General features: G+C 39.8%; 1 protein-coding gene across 4 annotated transcripts in view; it reads left to right on the top strand.

Moving 5' to 3' along the window:
* The window catches only part of PRKACB (protein kinase cAMP-activated catalytic subunit beta), a 63,930-nt gene that overhangs the window by 9,697 nt on the left and 32,214 nt on the right, over positions 1-22,019 (top strand). For 2 of the 4 annotated variants that reach the window (XM_019531191.1, XM_019531194.1), the window contains exons 2-4: positions 15,658-15,719; positions 16,666-16,794; positions 19,086-19,184. In XM_019531191.1, coding sequence (XP_019386736.1) covers positions 15,658-15,719; positions 16,666-16,794; positions 19,086-19,184 — 290 coding nt within the window. Of the gene's footprint in view, positions 1-5,387; positions 5,487-12,580; positions 12,590-15,657; positions 15,720-16,665; positions 16,795-19,085; positions 19,185-22,019 lie in introns of those variants that run through there. The other 2 variants (XM_019531193.1, XM_019531192.1) reach the window with 2 other exon arrangements.

The following is a 22,019-nucleotide window of genomic DNA, read 5'->3' as shown; positions in this document are numbered from 1 at the left end:
ATGGGCAGCACACAGAGCAGATTTCATAGCCTTTTCATGGATAGCTTCTTCCCCCTCCCTCCCCCCCGCCATTGGCCAAGGGGCCCTGGCAGCCCCACCCCTTGCCACTGACTGGCTGAGAGGCAAAAACTATGACCTAATTAAATAGCAGAGTCCACAGAAATATCAAATAAGTTACTGCATTATTATGCATCTAAGTATTACATTAAATCTAAATTGAAATATATTATGAATATACATTTATACATGGTATGAATTGTAACTAATGTGATCTGATCATAACCTATTAGCAGTCTACAAGCGGTTTAGTAATACCAAATAATGCTAGCCTTGATAAAATAATTCGCGTTAGTTGTTAAATGCTAGCACGCAACATCCACTGGCAGTTGCAGCTGACATCCTCTGTCTCAGCTGTGTGAACACTTGTCCATGCACTGAGATTGCATGTTCTGCATCTACTGAATTGGTTGGAATGGTAAAGCAGTGTTTTGCGAAGTTGTAGAGATATGGCAACCGATCAAAAAACAGACTCCCAAAATACAGTCACAGTCGAAGGCATCTGGCAGTCTTTAACAAAGTTCACGTAAGCAGCACATTCCTTGTCATCCAGGGATTGATTTCAGTAGCAGAAGGTCAAAACTCAAAAGGCACCTGACTGGGGGTCAAAAATGTGAACAATACTGGGGGAAAAAAGGGCAGCTGATTGTATTTGTAGTAGTGATTTAGTTTCTCAGCTATTGCCTGGAACAGTTCTCATATCTGCTGGCTTTCACACTGATAGTTAGAAAGTTGTTGTGATGCCATGTCTCCAACCTGACGTATCAAATCCATCAACTTGTGTGTTTGGTGGATGAAAGCCTGCCAACTTTCAAACCACAGTAGAAGCTCCATGAACTCGCATTTTGAGCCACAAACTACAACTTGGCAAAATGCTGCTTTACCATTCCAACCAATTCAGCGGATGCAGAACATACTATCTCAGCGGATGAACAAGTGCTCACACCACAGAGATGGAGGATGTCAGCTGCACCTGCCAGTGGATGCTGCATGCTAGTGTTTAACAATTAACAATAATTGTTTTTATCAAGGTTAACATTATTTAGTGTTACTAAAGCGTTTATAGAACACTAATAATAATAATAACTTCATCTTCAGTGTCACCTTGTCTTGATCACATAGTTTAAGCACGCACTGTGCACTGCGTATGATTTCAAGCTCCTCGCACACGTATTGCTGGTAGTACTTCATATTCTTTTTGTGGTAATGAATGGCATTAAACCATAAATTCCACCTTGAGCATTGGCTCTGGTGGAAGTGACACAGTTGCATGTAGATCCCCGCTTTGACTAGCAATGGACTCTCAATCTCAAAAGTTTAAGGCCTGAACAATATTTGAATGCTTTTTAAAAGAGGAAACTAAGCTATCCATATCAGGAAAATATGCGTGCCAGATGTCACTTTAAAAAGAGGATGTGTGCATTGTAGGTGACATGAATTGAATTGGATGTCTTTCCATGGAGTACATCAGAGAAAGCTTTGCAATGTTGCATTATCAGACAGATGCTAAGATCTTGTTAAATTCTAAGCTGTAGTTTACAGTAGTCTTCACTATGGCTTGTGCCATGGCAGAAAAATCAATAGATGCATGGGGAACCAGCTCTGTGTGAAAAACCGGCAGGTTGTGGTCTGTCCAGCTCCCAGGTACAAATAAAATGTGCAGAACATAGTTATCTTGGGCATCTGTTGCTTCATCTGCTACAATCAAGATTGAGTCATATTCTGCAAATGCAGGTTTCGTAGACTGAACATGCAAAGAAATTACTCCCGATAGATAATCTTGGCAAAGCGTCTTTGCACTTGGGATACTGCCAGCATTTGGCATGTGTTTGTTCATGTAGTCCCTTAATTCAGGGCCATCAGTTTTGTCCAGAGGAAAGTTGGTGGCCATGAATGCCTCCACTTCCACTAGCGTAGCCTCTCTTCTTGTCAAACTGTTCTCAGTGGTTCTTTCAAAGATTGAAGGCATAATTGCTTGTTTCTTTCTCTGACCTTTAGCCTCTACAGCAGCCTTTCTCTTTAAATGTGATTTGGACTCCAAATGCCAGTCAATGCAGTTTTTCCTCAATACTTCCAGAGTTGCATTGCACAAAAAACAAAACTGTTTACCACCATCTGCATGAAAAGTTCCTACAGGGAACTGACATGTTCCTGAGCTGAATGTGTTTAGCTTTCTTGAATTTCTTTTCACTCACCTTCAGGCTGCAGCATTGAATCTGGCTTCTTAAAAGATGGTGCGTAAACTCTTTCACTTTTCTATCTGGTGCCTTCACTGAGTCTGTCACTAGCTCAGCCCCTCAGTCGCTCTCTCAGACCACATGTTCTATGGTTACAGGGTTTGTAACGCTTCCTTTGTATTCTAGTAAGCTTTTGGGGAGGGGAGTGCAATTCAATGCTAAATTGTGGGAAACATCATATTTTCTGGTGATTTGCAGAAACTGATATTTTTCACAGTTTCCACAGATCACAAAACCAATGAGGAGGTGGCAGAGAAGGACTGAAACTTGACTTTGGACAGAAGACAACCCTTTGGGTATTAAAGAGCATCTGAATTGGCCACATCTGTAGTTGTAGTTTGGGGGTGAGATAACCCAGAGAGAAGGGAGCAAGGAACAAAATTTATGGAATCCCCATAAAGAGTAAAGAGGATGAGGAGGATCCTCTGAAGTAGCAATTAGACAGTTTGGAGAAAAACCAGGAGTGGACAGTGTGATGGAGGCCAAGATTTCAAGAGTATGGTCTGTGGTGTCAGGTCAAGTCAAATCAAGAGAGAGGCTTAGCTAAGAAGAGGCAAGTAGATGCTTTGGCGAGTGGTTTTATAGGAATGCAAAAGGTAGAAGCTGTATCAGGCAAGGTCTAGGATGGGAGTGGAAGAGAAGAGAGGAACTCCAGACAATGGAACAAAGGGTTTGATGAATTTAAAGATAAAAGAGAAATTAATGCCCATCCCTGTCTCCATTTTTCTTGTTTTTAAGATACAGAAACTATACTTCTAATTCACACTTTCAGAATGTTAACATTATTGGCAAGGAACTATCAATAGAAGCAAGGGGATGTAATGTACAAATTTAATGACTTGTTAATGGAATCTGGGTGACTGAGCTACCAATGCTTTTTACTAATTCATGATGAGTACCACTTTTTTGTATCTAGACCTGATAGTGAAGGATTCCTTAATCATTTATGTTCCTTTGGGCTCATAAGTGCTCTTAGAGACTCAAAGAAAAACCTACAAATGCCATCTCTGAAGAGCACAGAAAATTCAGTTAATTGAAAGTGATCCAAATGCAAAAAATTACATCTTTTCCATATGAGTTTTCTGGGACTAATGTGATATTCCCCCCGCCCCCTCCACCCTTTGGTAATGTTATCTGAGACTTTATTACTGGCAATAGCACAAGATATTTCCTTAGGTGTTGAGTCTGGTATATAGGTCCCGCTGTTTCTTCACACAAGGCCTCTAGAAGACCGTGAAACCTTTAAAAAAACAAAACAAAACAAAAAGTCTTGGTTACCCCTCTATAGACACAGGCATGCTGTTTTCACATTGCTTTGTTTTGTTATCTAGGAATATGCTAAAGAATCCCTCCTTTTAAAAGAAACTTGCAGTGTAGGCAAGAAAATGGGTATATCAAGTACAGTTCTCCTTTTTAAAAAAATGCATTTCTAAGGCATATATGTACTGTGGGATCCTCTAGTGGGCAGTCTCGTTGACTGGAGGGCTCCATTGCTTTTGGTGCCCTCTCAAGGGCATGCACACTCATGTGCTCATTCACTATTTTGCTCACTGTCTCCAAGCCCCCCTGAGCCGTAGCACCCCACACCACACGCACCCCCCCCCCCCACCTGAAGCTGTAACGTAACATGATCCCCTCTGTCTGGAGCTGTAGCATGTCCCGATCCCCAACCACAGTTTACACCACCACTCCCAAGTGCGGCAGAAGTAGCCCTGGGTAGGTGCCAGTATCATCTGTGGACACACCCAGCAGGTTCCAGGTGGGGATTGCAGCATCCGCCCAGGTCCACAGCTGACCCTGCCCCATCGGCTCTGGACAGAAGTGGTCCCTGCCCTGTGCAGAGAAGCCGTTCTGTTTGCCCAGCACCGTGTGGCAGTCGGAGCCACGGGCCACCTGCAGGTCGGGCCCCATGAGTTGGTAGCCCCGCCCCCACCTGTGGGCTCGATACAGTCAGTTGGCAAGGCCGTATTTTGCCCTCCCCTGCTCTAGTCCCTAGTTAGCCCCAGCTGTATGTCTTAATACTCCTCTCGCCTCCCTCAGTGCTGTTTTGTTTATTTTACAGTTTTTACAAGGTTAAGCTGTTTTATAAATCCTTTGCCTTGGTTTTTTTTTTAAGACAAAACACTACTGTCAGGCACCCATTTTACGGCCAAAGTTACAACTCTAGTTTTGCATCTTTTATTACTGGAATTCTGTATGGCAGTCTTCTAGATTAGATGTCTCCTTCAGCTCCCTGGAGATGTTCTAATATTCAGCACATAGTCTGAGCTTTTAATTTCTGAACTCAACTCCAATTTGATTTTTCACTTGGAATATATATATTAGCAACAGTACTTTCTAGCAGGATAGTATATGATCTTGCAGCTAATTCTGCTTAACTATACCTGTTCCTTTAGCAGGACAGTAACACGTCCTAACATTAAGCTACTTCTTTTATAAAGAGTCTCATTCTTCCTTAAGGCATCTCACTGTTTGGAGAGAAGCTCTTAGTAGTCTGCCCTAGACCACTTAAGTTTGAGAAGTATGTGCTATGGGATCTAAAGTAGCTGAATGGAAAGAAACCATAAAATACAAGATGTGACCAATTGTATGAGGTACCATTGTATCTCTTAAAATAGTTTTGTGCCTCCTTATCCAAATACATAGTAAGTTACCACACCTATCTTCTGCTTGCCTCAGCCTCAAAACAGTGAAAAAAATTAGTTTGTCCTTGATGTGCATAGAGTTGTCAAAATTGTTTTTGTTTACGCAAGACTTCCTTTCTCAGGAAGTCAGTCTTTGTGCTATTTAAGGCCAAGAATGAGTCTCTAGTATATCTCAGTTTGTTATTGCAGGGAACCTTTTCCTGTAAGGATTAAAAGTATGTTCTACAGAAGATATTTCAGGATTCTGATATGTCAGGTTCTAAGTTTTTTGTATAAAACTATAGAGGAGTTAAGTTGATCTTTATCCTGACAGCCAGACCAGGCGTGTCCTATTGGCTCCACCTTGGGGGGGGGGGGGGGTGCATGTGTGTGTATGTCTTACCCAAGCAGAAGGATTTAAGGTCTCAGATAGGAACCAAGTTTAGAAGCAAGCTTAAACAGTAAAGGGAACGGCCCAAGAAGACTATGTATCCAGCATTAGGTGTGAGATAACCCTATCACCTGCTTGCAGGAAATTAATCAATGAAGGAAGTAAGATCAGCTACCTGTAAGTCTTTGCATATGTTCTTTAATAGTCACATCTTAAATTGTGATCTTAGTGACATCTGCCCAGGAAGTCTTCTATGCTGCAGTTCCTTAATTTCTCTTCTCTTTTCTTTTTTGACCTTTTTTAGTGTTTTGTCTTTAACATTCATTATTGTTAGTTATTTGCAAAATAGCACGTTGTGAATGCTCCTTTTCCTCCTTTAGACCTTGGTTTATGTACTTCTATGAGCAATATGGTCTTTGTTCTTGGTTTTTTAATCTTTTGTTAAAGTGTGGTTATTAGACTCAAAATATTGAAGTTCTCTAGTTCTAGATTCCTTTTAAAATTTGAATTTGAGAGCACTTTTTCCCTCCAGTTATTCAGGAAAGTTGTGGAAAGACCTGGACATCTACATCACTCAATATGTAAACTGGCACAAGTGTTAGTTTTCTCTCTGTTTATTGGATCTGGAGTTGCCTGCATTGAAAAGGTCATTTCTCACATTTTCATTTAAGGGTTCTACATTTCTTGAATGACTTTCTGTTGAGCTCTGCTACATTCAGTCTCTGTAGAAAGCCCCAAAGTAAGTAAATTGTATTCTTAGTTTTTGATTATTAACATTAAGCAGTTCAATCTTTCCACAGTCACTGCTGCTTTCATTTTGGGCCACCATTATTTTTTTAAGGTAATTAAGTAATATCAGAGTTCACATCTGGAAGCGTATTTGGGTTTACTACCCTTGTCAGGGCCACAAGAACTGAAGAAAAGCCATTTCAACTGCAGGAGTGCTAGTCCATTTGTGAAAGAGCACATCTGTTTTTGTAGAATTCAGTAAAAAATAATAACTTTCTGTTTAATGAAAAAACTGCACTTCTTGAACAGGAGTCTTTTGCAGTTTCATACCAGAAAACCTAAAGAGGGAAACACTATTTAGACTTCTGCTTTGCATTTATTTTTAGAGATGACTGGAGCTTTAGGACAACAACCATAGTTTATAATAGCTTTGTTTCCTACATGTCATCGTCAGCAATCTCTCAATTTGAAGGTGATCTCTACCATGGCTAATTGATGGGTCACGAGATGATTTAAGAGTCTGATCCTTGTGCCACAGATCCATCCGCAGAAGTTGCACCGTTTCCTACAAACAGGCCAGTTACCAACTGTATAGCTGCCCTGAGGGTCCAGCACAGACATAATTACAATTCTGTAAAGTCCAGGAGTTCAGAATTATGAATAAGAATTTATTTTATCTGCCCACTAATTTTGAGCCTTTTGGTGGATCTTGTCAGCCTCAATCTGTATTTGCTGCAAGTTAAAATTACTTTCTAAATATGTGCATGCAGAAATTGAAAGGCCTCCAGTTCTGCCTTTGTAGTCCACAGATGCAGCCATTCTTTCCACTGTAATTTATTGCTGTATAGTGCATCATCCTCTTTCTTCCTTATATTTTACCTCTCAGCTTTTCAACCACCACAGCTCTCCCTCTGAGATTTGTTTATAGTGAGTTAAGCAGGTCAGTTAATAGTGCTGCTAATTTCCTATTAAAATTGTGTGTGTGCATGTTTGTCCCTTTGTCTATATTCCAGCATACATATGGATCTCCTGCAGAACTGTCCCATGTACTTTGATTTAAAGAATCTGACTCTCATATATGTCAGAGTCCCCTACTTGCTACTGGTAACTGTTTGTCCCATCAAGCAAGGGATTCACCCCACTGACTATTGTAGAAATTTTTTTAAAAATAGCTTAAGAAAAAAATCTAACCCATATACTTGTGAAAATAATGAATGAAATGCTGAACTGATACAGAGTTTGCTTTTGTTTTGAGGCTACAGTAGTCCTGGTGGCACTGGAGTTGCTTCTGCTTCGTCAGACAACAACAGGATGAAATGAACAGTCCTGCTCATTTCACGACTGCCGCTTCAGAATCTGAACAGCAGTTCAAAAGTGACCACAGTTGTGCCATTTTTCTGGTGCTGTTTGGTGTAGGAGAGCACAAAGGGTTGGGAAAGATGAACATATGAGCTAGAGACTGTATCGTGGAAAAGAAATAGGCTCCCAAAAAAAGGAAAGTTATAACTGAGATAATGTGGGCAGAGGAGAGAAGACAAACACCACCAAACATCACTTCAAGTGATCAGATTGAGGGATTAGGGGAGCATTGAAAGTCTGAAGTTGGTAGAACAGGCAGGATTCCCTGCCATGGTTCATAGACCCAGCATGCTTCAAAGAATCGCAACATGCCTTCCTAGCACCTGGGAGTGGATGCTGGTCATCATGGAAAAGCCCAAAGAGCTTACTAGCCACAGGTCAAAATGAAAGATGAGCAGCAAGTATTTTGCCTATCTTGGTATTAAAGACCATGTTTAGGAATTTAAAATTGTATCCAATGCTGTAATGTTTGAACACTAATCCTGTAATATAAGGAAGCCTTATATAATGGAGCTGGGGCATTTTCAGACTGGGTCGGGGAGAAGCAGTGGTTACAGTGGCCATAACAGTGTAACTGGTAGTTCAGTAAGCAGTTCTCTGTTTGCTGGGCAACTTGTACAAACTACTTAAAAGTTCCTCCTTTATAAATAGAATAATTTATTTAAATTCAAAGTGATTGTATGTAAATTGGTATTTCTCTCATAGGAAACTTCCAACCCTTGCAGCATTTACTCAGTTTTCACTTGTTTAATGTTATGTTGCGTATTCTTAAAGCAATGGAAAATTATGAAGGCTTTCTGCAAAAACCTGGAAATGCCTAACGAAAACTCTCATGAATCCATGGAACAGCCTGTTTCACAGGAGAGAACTAGTTTGGCTTTTACCAAGATCCAGCCTCTCAGCACATATTACTGATTTCTTACCAGCTGTTCTTCATATTTTCAGGATCTAGATATTTTGCCTTTGTTGACTTGAGTCAGTTTTTAGAGAGGTGCTTTAGTTTCTGTTTGAAGCTTGTTTTGTGGTTAGAAAGTTAACTGCAGCTATAAAAGCGAAATTATTTCCTTGAGGCCACTCATGCTTGGTACTTAGGTCTGTTTTCATATTCAAAAACTTTCACATGAAGCAACTCTGTGGGTTTTCATATTCTTCCCATTTTAAGGAAGGGAAACTTTGAGCGAGACCTGTGGCCTCAACAAGACCACACAGACTGTGAGAACTGGATTTAGGATTCTGGAAAATTCCAGTTTTTTTTATTTAGATCACACTTCTCTCAGTTGGTAGCATGCCAAACACAGAGCATTTGTATGTACCTATGTGAAGGGATATGGCTTTAGGGCTATAACATAAAATACTTTTCTACTTAAGGGCTATAACGTAAAATACTAATATTTTACTTAAATGAATGATGTAAATATATCACATTTCAAAATAGAATTATCCTGTGAATTCTCTGCATGTGTATTTTGCCATTAATTGTAAACCAGAGATTTGTTAGAAATATATTATTTTAGGACCTATTACCTTTATACATTTTTAGTGATTAAAGTTCTGGAATTGCAATTAAATTGTAATTTTATAACGGGCATTCTAAATTCCAAGCAGAAATTGGCATTTAGCACAGATGATGAGGGTTGCAGTAAGGCCCGGTGTTTATTTTTAATATGTTTAGCCTTTGCTTTTTTTGCCATGGATCTTTTTCAGAAGTTTTTCCTGAATATCTCTGTTGCTGTTTTTCATTGGTATGGTGAATGTTCATAAGAGTAGCTAACACAGTCCCCCTCAAAGTGTGCACTTAGGTAGAAGGCAGGAGAAGGTGGGAGAAATGCAAGATCACACTCTTGCCTATTTGCAGTTCAGGATTAGTTGCCTCTCTCACCTGTTCTGTAGTCTCTCTGGGTGTGTTCCTACATGCAGGGGCATGCGCTTGCAGCAGCAAAAAAAAGTGACACAAATATGTGCTACTACTATTTATCGTGGTACATGCCCTTTACATGTGTGCTTTGGTGTGGTACAAATTGCCCTGCTTTAGGGAAACTGCCCCTTCCCAGCTCCTGGTGTGCTGGAGGAGCTGGGGGATAACTAAAGGAGTGGAGACTGGCAGCCAGAGTGGCTCTTTGGAGGACCAAGTCTCTGTTTCTGCTGGCACATACTCCCCTCACATATGCTGTGCCACTTTTTTGTGCCCTTTTGTGCCTACTGGGATTTCCTGGTAGCAAAATTTGCCCCTGTGCTGCAAAATTGCATCATAAGGCACGTTTTAATGTTCTAGGAATATGGTTTGTGATGCTGCAAAGAGGTTTGCAGCTCCACAAAGCACACATGCCTGTATGTCTGATGCAGCCTCTGAGTATACTTCCCACATACGAGACCTTAAGCCTTTAACTTTCTTTGGGTGGAGCTTGATTCTCTTGCTCTCAGACCAGAAGTAGGGCTACAGTTTCCTGTTTATTGTTTGTACTTACCCAAGCAGGTGCAACTGCATTCAGGTCCTACAGTTCTTCCCTTCAGGGCTGGCAGAGCTGAAGCCTCTGGGAAGGACCCTTCCCAGCTGGCTGCAGCTCCATGACAGTCCCTTCCTGGCCTGGGCATAGGGAGCTGGGAACAATCTGGCTGTGCAGCCCCTATGCTCCCAGCCTGAGCCATAGATGTCTGGGAATGGGAAGAGCCCAGCCCCCCGCAGCGCAGCCCAGCCCAGGCTGGCCCCTCCATGTCCACCCTCAGCACCACCTACAGGCTGGCCTGGTTCAGCCCCACAGGCCTGTCGCAAGTGAGGCAGGTGGATAGTGGGGCCATGCCGGCCAGCTCTGGCCAAGCTCCCACCCCCAGCTCAGGAGTTAGGGTGCAGGAAGGTGTCTGGGACAGAAGTTGCATAAACCAGTTTGACCCAAATCAGTCAAGTCTGATATTACATTCAACCAGGTTTATCTTGAGCCAGGTTTGGACATTTTGAAACTGGTTTATGTGTACTGAATTTGTTTTGTTACAGGTTTAAACCAGTTTCTGATCATTTAAACCAGTTTGTGTAACTTCTGTCCCTAGCCCCAGTTAGCAACCAACTTAGCCACTAACTGCAGCTTTTGTTTCACTAACTGTACCTTTTCCTCCACCCGTTTCAGCCTTCTCCACTCCAGGCCACTGCAGAATCAGTGAATGTCTGGTGTCCTGGTACCTGCTCCAGGTTCAGAATATTCCACTTCCTGAGGGCACTTTTTGACTATTTAGCTGTTGATTTAACTCAATATATGCATATAACAAACAACCCTGCAATGAAGTAAGGAACGCACAATATTTATAAGTTATCACAGACCAGCTCCAGATCAGTTAAATACACCACTTCTGTTTATTGTAGCTCAGGCAATTCAGACTTTCTGACATTCTGTTTTTAAATAATAGGACTGATCTTTTTATTATGAATTATTTTAGAAATATGACTGTATTTACTCAGTTATAAGATGAACCTGATTATAAGATGACCACCCAATACTTAGATTCTATATATGGAAAATGTATAAATCTATTATAATTTTCCAGCCTTGGAATCTACTTATTGGAAGTTTGCCTTGATTATGTCCCTGTCTCACTGCTACAGCAGGGAAAATAAATCTGCAGGCCTCAGGGCCCTTGCCATCTGCCCCCCAATTTCTTTCCCCTGCCTTTATTGTCAGACCCTGCTTTCCTAAACACATGGAAGTGAGGGGCAAATTTGAAAACAATGAAGGATAAAGTGACTCATTTTATCTTTCTTTCTGAAGCTGACACAAGTTTCAGCACAGGTACTCCACAAGCATACTTTTAACCGGAATTTTTTACCTTCCTGTATAGAATACAAACTATGTATGATATTAGTCCATAGCCAGAAGGGTTATGATTTACCATACGGTTCATTGGTCTGGGCCCTGGCCGAGTCAATAATATTTAATGCCATCATGATCCCATAGGTTAGCACTGCTCACTATGTGTATGTACAGATACGCCCCTGTTCCCCCCCCACCCCTGCAAAGTATCCATGTGCTGATTAGCACCCCACTCATGACTTGAACCGGGTGTTGTCACAAGTCCTGGAATCCTCCAAAAAATTATATGCAGATGAGATGCATAGAAACCTGGTTCAGCTCCAGCACATGAAGAGTGCGGCCACACTAATCAAATGTGACAGGCTATGATAGGGGGTGACAGAGGGATTCTGGGTGAACTATTTAGGACCTCATTTGTTTGCCAGACATTTAAGGCTGGTGAACAGGAATTATTGAAAATGGGAAAGAAGGGCACAGCTTAGCTGTGGGAGTGAGGAGGAGGTTGAAATGTGTGCAGTAAAATGGCTCATCATGACTTGGAAAAAAAGTCTGTGCTGAGGGGGACCAAGCACTACAATATATTTTATTCAGATGGTTGGCACTAACCTGGTCGTGTGGTAGGTTCCCATCTTTGTTTGCCCATGGTTTCCATTACTGAGCACATGCTGCTTTTGGCAGCAGTTTAGTGGTATGCAGTGTATTTAAAGTGGTTTCCTAGCAGTTATAAAACAAGGAGGGTTTTTTTTCCCCCATACTGGTTGAGGTGGGGGTGGAAACCTGATCTTCTATTCAAGTTAATATGGTATCTTCTTTTTCCATGATATCCTACACAGTTGTACACCTCAAACATTTTTTTCAGAAGAAGGTAAAGTAGGAGAAGATTAACTAAACCAATAGATGGGATACCATATAATGCAGTGAACCTAAATCTTTTCTGTTGGTAATTCTTTTTATGTGAGTGATTTCAGGTGGACTAACTTAATTGAATGACTTAATTTATTCTGAAATTTTAAATTCTCTGCTGATTTTTGTAATGACATGGTCCTTGAATTTTAATTTCTACATGCAACCATTTTCATTCTGTATAAGACTATTTAGAGCTGTGTGGAGGTTTGGTTGGTTGGTTGGTTGTTTTTTAGAGGAGGGTTTTTTGTTTGTGTGTTTGTTTCCCTTAAACATTGTGTTAAATATAGCATGATCCATCCTATGTGGGGAAGGGCAGTTCATTACCGAAGCCATTCCTGTGGGGGGAAGAGTTGGAATGTACTTGTGTTTTCTATGTGTTTGTTGTGGAAATGCATAAAACTTTTTTCTCTCTTTCTTTCCTCTCTTCATCATCTCATCTGTGTGGGTGAATGTTCCTGCAAACCCTTGGTGAACCTATAGAGACCTTTGGTATGCTCATTCTTTCAACAGAGCCCAGAGTCACAGACCATGTTATAAAACATTTGAAGATCAAAAGTCCAAACAAGTCGAATCATAACATTGAAAATGGCTAAAAAAATGTGCACTTGAGGAAAACTTGGAAGTTGTCATTTGATTAAATCTGCTCCATTGCCTGGTCATTTTGGAGTGTCAAGCTGTGAAAAATGATGTTGCATAGTATGTTCCTGATTACAGTGGCTCATACCAACCAATTAACATGAACTTAGCTTGTGTGCACCAAAAACAGTACCCAGAAAACATACCCAGTGGTACTGTTGGAGCAAATATTGATACTTAGAGACAGAATTTTCAAAAGGATCCAAGCAGCTTATGTGCCTACATCCCATTGTCAAAAATGATTTGGGTATGGAAATGCCTATGTCTTTAATACTGACAGTCATTAGGGCTTATGCTCCTTCCGTAACTTCTGAAAATAAGACTTAGGCTCTTGGCAGACGTTACTTTTGCTGCCCAATATATGCGAGAATTACACAATGAATTATAACATGCCAGCTGGCCTCATGTTAACATTATTGTGGGATATTTCTGTGCTGTGCCACAAAGATGCTCCTATTCAGTGAGCAACTGATCTGCATTTTTATCCGGGGGTAAACTGGTTTAATGTCTTGTATGTTATGATTTGTTGTGCAATACTTGCATATAATGTGCAACAAATGTAATGTCTGCCTGGGGCCTTGGGCTCCTACCTCACATAAGTGCTTTTGGAATTTTTGCCTTGGATCTGTTTTTGTTTTTTAAAAATTGCAACCAAGTATAATTCACACATCATCAAATGAGAAATATGTTGAATATAATGATTTAAAACTAAGTTAATCCAGAAAATGTATTGTTTAGATGGGAAGCACCATTGAAAAAAAGTCTCAAGACAGAGGAGGGGACAGAGTAAGTTAAGATAAAACAGGGTTTTATGTTGAAGGACAGTTTCTTTCATGCTTCAAGCAATGTGAGCATCTCCAACTCAGTTGCTGTTTCTTAATATTCAGCATGTTTTATCCTATAATGAGAACAATAGATAGGAAAGATTACATGTAAAATGTCCTGCTGCACTTGCTGTCTAAGTTCTCTGTGGAATTTAAAAATACAGGAATTTTAGAATATGTTTCTAAACAATCTGTCAGTTACCTGCCGGGAAATTTGACAAGACCAAAAATATTAGTGAAAGAATGGTGGTCCTTGGTACACTGAGAAAAATAAAATGAACAAAATTCCTTCAGTGCTTTGATTCTGCTCTTACAACAAGCAGGTACAAAACACTGTTCTCAGCTGTATCTCTTTTATCAAGGATCTTCTACCTATCCTTGAAAAAAAAATGCGATTTTCTCTTTTCCTTAACTTTAAAATATATCTTAATTCTTGGGTATGATTCAAATTTAGTTTATAAAAACTCTGAAAAAATAGTTTCAAAGGCAAAGGAAATGTTTTTCTCCTTCAGAGTGTATGTGCCAATTTCTTCAGTGACTAAAATTTTTAATTGTAGATAATTGAACACTGATTAGAACAATGTCTTCATTACAAAACTCTTTTTTCTGGTTACTGAATACTGTATTTCTATTTACACGGTTCCTACTGCCAGAAATAATAAGTATATTCCTCATGTTCCTTTTTAAACTAATGTTCTGGAAGAGAAAAAAAGAGATCAAAGCTAATTAGAAGTTAATAACCATGCAATAGATGCAATGCTTCTATTTAAACAGTGCCCTAGCCTTCATCCAGGCTGCATCTGCTCTGAGGATTTTTTTTAAATTCCATCTAGATTGATGCATCTCGCCAGTGCCAGTAATGGTGGGAGCCCAACATAGACTATCCATTGGTATTTGTACAAAAGTGATCAAGAAAATGTCATAGTAGTCAAACACCGAATAGTCAACTGTATGGTTTCTGCCATTTGATGGCACTGCAGAAGCTGTGTCAGTGTTAAAGCAGCAGTCAAAGGTTAGATGTATAAAAATCTGCTGTGCAGATAAAACAGTATTCTTTAGAGGCAAAGAGCAGGAAGTTCTTGCTTTATCACATGATTGTTTCTAGCTAATTCTAAACCAAGGTTGTCTTTTTATGAGTAGTGGAAGCTAAATGCCCTTATTAAAATGTGTTTCTGCATCCTGCTCAAAAAAGACCTACAACATTCTTGGATGTTTTTAGAAATTGCCTATAGAAAAACAACAGTATTATGTGGATTGATGCCAAGAAAAACTACCATGGATTTTTCATTTTAGTGTTTGAATATTTTGGCAATAAAAATAGAAACAGCTTCTGTTTTACCATTACGTCAGTAAAATAATTTATATTGCCCTGGCTGATAATGATCTTTGAGGATTAAAACAGATGAAAAATGATCTTGGATTATCATATACTAGTGCACATTTTAAACAGTCACTCAGAATTGTACTCTTACTACATTGCTATAGTTTCAATGCAGAATGGATATTTTAAAAGTATATTCTCTGACTGTGGGCATCTCTAATGTGCAGTGGTGGTGTAGCCCTGTGTTTTTGTTTTTGCTTGCAATAACGCTGTGCACTTAGTCCTTGAGCTTGCAAACAGCCTTTAAGTAAAGGTGATGGGGGGCATGGGGACAGAAGCAACAGAAATAATTTTGTTTTCTAGTTATGGAAAGAAAATACAACTTAAAATAGTCTGCCCTTTTTGAATGTAGATTTATAAAGGGCAAGGTTTTTTCCAAACAGTTTGAAAATGCTTAACATCACCTTAAAGCCTGCTTGCGTGTACATTATTGTGACTAATTAGATCTGAAGTAGTTTAAGCAACATGTATAGAAAGATGTAGTACTCCAGGAGGGTTAGAGGTCCACTGGAGATATTGTAGAAATGTTAGAGGCACTGATGCTTGCTTCATGTAGAGTGAAGGCAATTAAACGTCATTCTTCAGTTCTTATATACTAGTATATTATCAGGTACTTGAAAAAAATAACTATATCTACTGTCTAAGCATAGTTATTTTAAATTTCTACCTTACATGTTTGGTAAATTGTACTAAAAGGAATATCTTTTGGTTTTCAGTGAAAGAGTTCCTAGCCAAAGCCAAAGAAGATTTTTTAAGAAAATGGGAAAGCCCTCCTCAGGTAAGGAACAGCTTAAGCTTTCATTTTTTTTTTTTTTTTTTTTAATATTACATTGTTTTCTGATAATGAATTGGGCATCAATACACATGCTGTTCAGTGTCCAAACTGAGAATAGCAATCCATTTTTGTCATCGCAGCTAGGATCAACAGGGATGATTTGGTCATTTCTCCTCAAGATAGAGGTCTCAGTAGCTGTAGGAAAGGGCATTTGGAGTGATAGATTCTTGGCTGTGGATTTATTTAATCCTTGGAAGTTTCAAGCTCTGTTAAACTTTCTCATGTTTATGACATATGACAGCTAACTGTTCATGATGGGAAACTTTGGCATATCTTGAATAGTCTTCTTAGAAATCTCTCTCCTGATTTAGCAACCCCATTTTGTAAAGAAAAAGTCTCCCTTGTGATAAGGAAAGATGAAAAGTATATTTGGTAGAAATGGTTTAAATATTAACTTTGCAAATAGTATTCAAAAAATGCGGTGATGCACACTTTTATAAATGTCTCTGTACTGTGTATTCTAGATGATTAATAAATAATTCCATAACACATGTCCATGTAGAGTTACCATTAGCATTTATTCTAGAGCCATGCTGGTGCTTTTGGGTATAATCTATTTTGGGATTTTGTTTCACTGCTTTTATGCTAATGTGGTTTAGTTGCAGCTAATTTCTGTTCCCTGATAGGCAGATGCCACCCTCATAGCTATTTCTATTAATTAAATATAATACATATAAACAAGTCCAAATTTTGTTTGAATGAGTACTGTGAGAAACCTCTTAGTAAAGGCTCTTATGTATAAATAATATTACATTAGTTACCACTCTCTTTCACTTGTCTTTCATGGAATTAATTTTATCCAGTTTCTTCAATAAACTATTCTATTTCCTATAACTTTAGGTCAATTGCAAATAATATTTATGAATATGTTATATGTTTGTCCACATAGAATACTGCTGGCCTAGATGATTTTGAGAGACAAAAAACCCTTGGAACGGGGTCATTTGGGAGAGTTATGTTGGTGAAACACAAATCCACAGAACAGTATTATGCTATGAAGATTCTGGACAAACAGAAGGTTGGTACATTTTGCAGTTATGCTATTTCTGTGGTGAAAACACTGCTTCTGCAAGCATAATATATAAATCTCATTTTAAATAGTTATCTGTGGCTTGGAAAGAAAATGTGTTGTCATAATGGGAAATGAAAATATTACAGCAACTTTTAGCCACCACTGAAGCTGCAGGTGAAATAGTTCTTTAACATTTCTTCGTTCAGCCTCTTGTTTTTAATGTTGAATCCTTATGATGTGTAAAATAATGTAATCTTCAGAATTGCTGCCTAGTCATAGCAAAACATGTTTCGGCAGATGCTCATAGTTCAGTCCCTCAGTGAAACGTTTAGTTTCTTTCTCTTATTCTTTCTGCCCTTCCTCCTCACCACCGCACACATTGTTCTGTACTCTCTGTGTATATAATGGATTTCTTTTTAAGCACCAGTAATTTCTTTGTAAAATTTAATCAATAAAATAATATTTTTGCATTGATTTTTGGCATTGGATGTCATTTGTATGGTACAATACAGTAGGCAGTTTGTTCCTGATTAGGGAAAACTGCCTGAATATTTGCACAGCAACTAAAATAATTCAAATTTCATAGAGCCCCTATTTACTATTTTATATTGCTGTTTAAACCATCAAAAATATTTCACATTTAAGAAATTATTAGGTCACATGCAACTGTTTCTAAATCCCTTATTTAGTATAATTAGGAGGACATCAGTGCAGTGTCTACTTAATTACAAGCATTTCCACTCCTTGTAATAGGATGTGGATATATTGGCTGTCTGGAACATTAAGGGAATGATTACTCGATGCTGGAGCGAAAGAAGAGGAAATAGAATTCTTTCCTAATTGGCATGGTAGGACAGAGGTCAGAAGCCTGCTGTTTACTGCTTTTGGCAGCAGAGTGTTAAAATGGATTCTAGAGGATGGGATCCAGATTCCAGATCCCTGTGCAAGTGTGATACAATTAACTTAAGCAGCAGAATATGGAAAATTCATTGCGAGGTCTGGCACTGTTATGAGAATGTAACAGTGGAAATGTTGATTTATAGCTCAATGTCCATAGTCATCTTCTGGCTAGTACATGAACTTTGTAAAATAAGTTAGTCTCAGTCCCATTTTTAGCATGTAAGTACTTACAGCATCTATCTGAATCCAAGATGACTGTGAATTTAAGACGACACCCCCACCCCATTAGATTCCACACGTGGAAAATATATACATTTATTACATTTTTTTTCATGTACTGAATGCAATTTTTATCCAAATCATCTTAAGTTCATCTCCCCTCCACCACTCCAGCAGGGGGGCAGCAGGAAGGCAAAAGGGGAGACAGACAATCGGGGATGCAGTATGGTGGCAAATGCTGGGGGATTGGCAGTAGTGGGCATTTAAACAGTTTGACCCCTCCCATCTGTCCCCTCCCCCCCCAGCACTTGCTCTGCCTGGAGGCCCCCTGCAACCACTTCCTCACACCCATCTGCTGCCTGTGCCTCTCATCTCCAAGCAGGGCTCTCTCAGCACTCCAAACCTGGGCAGGGGGACTATAGTTGCTCTAGCCTCAGCCTGTCCCAGTAGCAGTGGTGGCAGCAGCTCTGGTCTGGAACTGGAGCCCAGGCCAGTTCTGCTACAGGACTGAGCTGAGGCCAGAGTAACTATCTGCTTCCAGCCCCAGGTTGGAGCAGGATCAGAACCTTGCCTGGAGGATAAGCCAAGGGACAGATAGTAGGTGGGAGTGAGGAGAAGAGGGCAGAGGCTGCAGTGGGGTGGGCAGCAGCTGTGGCTGTAACCCCAACCCTGGGCCAGAGTCAGAGCTACAGCAGCCACTCCTGCTTCCCACCACCACCACCATACCTTGCTCCTCATTTTGGATTAGAGGTGGTGGGGGGAGGGTTAACCCATGATAAATAGGGGGAGGAAAACCTTATCTTGGATTCAACTAAATATGGTGTATAGTACACGTACACATACAACCTGTAACTAGAAGTACTCGGTATGCTTTGATCTTCTCACAGTCTAAAGATCAAATAGATTTGTTTGATCTACCATTTCGCTGTTGAAAGGGGCTTCCATTGGCTAAAGTAAGAAATTTATGAAGAAAACCTAGAGAAGTTTGCTTTCCTGTTGTATCCCATACAAAAAAGAGCCATCCATGAACCATGTGTTTTGAGTACTAGTCTTTTGAAAGTTAACAGAAAAAATTCTAAATAAGTGTTGGTATTGTTGTCCTAGACATCTGTCACTTACCGTGTGTAAAGTTGCATATAAGTTTTAAGGACTGAAGAATACAATGATTGTTTTTACAGGTTGTCAAACTGAAGCAAATAGAACACACGTTGAATGAAAAGAGAATATTACAAGCAGTAAATTTTCCTTTCCTTGTAAGACTGGAGTATTCTTTTAAGGTAAGCTTTATTTTAAATACGGTTGATCAAAAAAAAAATAGTTAGTCTAGTATATGCTCACATGTTAAATCTACAAATGTAACTTTATGGTACAGTACACTTACAACAGGGGTGCTCAACCCCTGGCCCACAGGCTAGATCTGGCCTGCAGCACTGTGTCATCTAAACAGAATACAAATTGTGACTAATATCCAGTAATTCATACACTTTGGTCAATATACTTTGCATATTTTTTCCTAAAATGGCACTCTCAATTTGAAATGACTCCATTTTGGAGGGGGTAGGGGAAAATGATTAGTCATTTTCCCTTTTTTCACTTCGCAAATAATTTTTTTCATCTCTGTCACTGTAATGTGAAACGGAAGTTGTAGCCAGGCATTCAGATGAGTGATATCTAAAGGCAAAGACCTCCCTTGAACTGAAGTTATCTGTGGAATGCTATGCAAAAAACCCCCCAAAAGCCTCTTTCTCCAGCCTTTTTTCTTTCAATTATGACCATACAAATTATATGTGCATTTGTGTGTTATACTAAGGAACATATAAGGTATTGAGGAATATTGGACTGTTTGGTTATTTCTGAAGAGGAATCAAAACATCCTCTCTTTCCTTATGCTGAAGTCTTTTTTTCTCCAATGAATTCCAGCTGAAATTGGGGACAGCCATTTAATGCATGTGTTGATGACACTTAGTAACATCTATGGCAAAATCTACAATGAGGCAGAGACAAGCAAGAAGCTGAAGAATGTATCTAAGGATTCTTTACCTTGTTAATTCAACAGCATTCTAAATTCCAACTTTTCAGATTATTTTTACCATCAGCTATATAACATTGTGTAAGGGAGTGGGGCATAGCATAAACTTTCCAAGAGTCAACTTTTATCATCATCTTGGTAATGGAGATCTTGCATCAGAAAGTCCTTCAAAACTGTCTGAATTTTGTTGGAAACTAGGCAGGTACTCAAACTGAAATATGCTGTAGACTACCTCATTCAGATAAGCAAGAGCTTTCATACACTACAGCCTATTTTGTCTGATGTCAGAAAGCTCATGCTTCTCTAAATGAGCTAATCTCTCAAGTGCCACTTCTTCCCAACTTCAGACCAATTCTGCTGACTCTCTCTCCAAAATATATTACTATTCAAGAAACTTAAACCTGAGGAAGTTTCACTGAAGAGGTCTCTTTCAAAGTATCACCCGTTACTTTAATGACATCCTTTTATGCCATGTCTGGAAGTGGGTTTTTTTCAGTGTAGTCCAACATTACGTACATGGTAAATTTTCAGAAATCTGTTTATACATTATGACCCCAATCAGAGTAATCTTTAAGTTGTTGTGTGAACTGCAATACCTTCCTTGCATTATTTTTCTCTTCCAACTAGTACCTTTAAGTCAGCAGCTGCCAACCTTGTGGTGCCACAAGCTGGATGAGTGGCGCAAGGTCAGTTGGCTCAAGGGCCGGATCCCACGTGTGCTTGGCACTTGAGGTTGGTCCCTGGGCCTGATCCTGCACACCCAGATCTAACATGCATGCTGGCTGTATCTAGTCACATGCTTGGCCAAATTCAGCTACAAGTTAGTGGAGTCTGGTGCACAGTGCCATGTTATCTAGTCCTTGGGACTCCCGACAAGTTCAGAAATTTGGCACCAAGGGAGTAGCAATTAATGCTGCCAGTGTTCCCCACCACCAGATTTCCAGACCCTTGGGGAGCCCTGCAATATGGATGACACAAGATGGCTCTGCAGACTGGATCCAGCCCATTAACCAGGGCTCAACCCTCAGCCTAAGTAAGAATTGAGCTCACTTAAAGAAGCAACTCTCAGTTTTGAAGCCACTCTGGAAATGCATTTCTCTAGATATTGGGCCAGACTTGGCCAGTTTATTTCTGTGTAGATGTACTGTTTTTACCATAGCTATACCAGTTTACACAATCTGCAGATCCAAACCACTCCTTGGGGAGATTTTTGCTCCCAAATTTTGTAATATTTTCCCTGAGATTTTTTTTTTTAATTCTTCTGGTGGTAAAGGTTTTTTAACCCTTAAATCAAACATAGCAAGGGGAGAACTGCAAGATAGGCCTAGTCCTAGTTATCATATCCCAGCTTTGTCAAATAAAAGTGTTGCCTTCCTTCAAAGTGGGAAGTGATGCTTCTAGAAGGAGAAGCCAATTCAAGTTGTTTTGTACAAAACAAAAAAAATGCCCCCCCCCATCTTAACGAGTAATAAAGAACAACAAAATAAAGTCTAATACCGCTCCAAACTCCACCTTCAATGCAATACACTAATCTGTGGTATGAGCCTGCAGTAAAAGGAACTCCTCCACATGCTTGCCAGTTGATCAGTTGGGGGTTCATGAGAGAGCACATACTGAAGCCAAGCAAAACTTTAAGCGTTTTGCATGGAAATAAGTAGTTCTATGACAGAAAGATTTTTAAACAAAATTCTCTCTAGGAAATTGAACCAAACTCATAATTCAGCAGTGTGAGAAGAGAAGGTCACTTATTGTTTTATTGACAAGCTGAAACAGATCTTGATGACAGCCTTTTCTAGGATTGAACAAACTTTAACATTTAATCGTGCTAAGATGATATTGCTAGTTTGTAATAAATGTAGGTATCCCTTTACACTAGCGATGCTTATCTGGGGTGACATGGCAGCCTGAGATGCCATGAGATCCTTTTGCAGGGTGCCATGGGGTCCAAGGAGATAAACACAGGCTCATCCCTGCCCAGCTGCTTCTCCTTCCTCCCAGCCTCTGTGTGGGAAGTAACCACCCACTTGTCCCTGCCCACCTGCTCCTTCTCCTCGTTTCCCTTTCCCCTTAAGAGTAGGTCAGC

The sequence above is a fragment of the Crocodylus porosus genome, unplaced genomic scaffold (assembly GCF_001723895.1).
Source record: "Crocodylus porosus isolate Cpor-Errol unplaced genomic scaffold, CroPor_comp1, whole genome shotgun sequence".
Taxonomy (NCBI): Eukaryota; Metazoa; Chordata; order Crocodylia; family Crocodylidae; genus Crocodylus; species Crocodylus porosus.
This window is presented reverse-complemented; position numbering and strand designations above follow the sequence as displayed.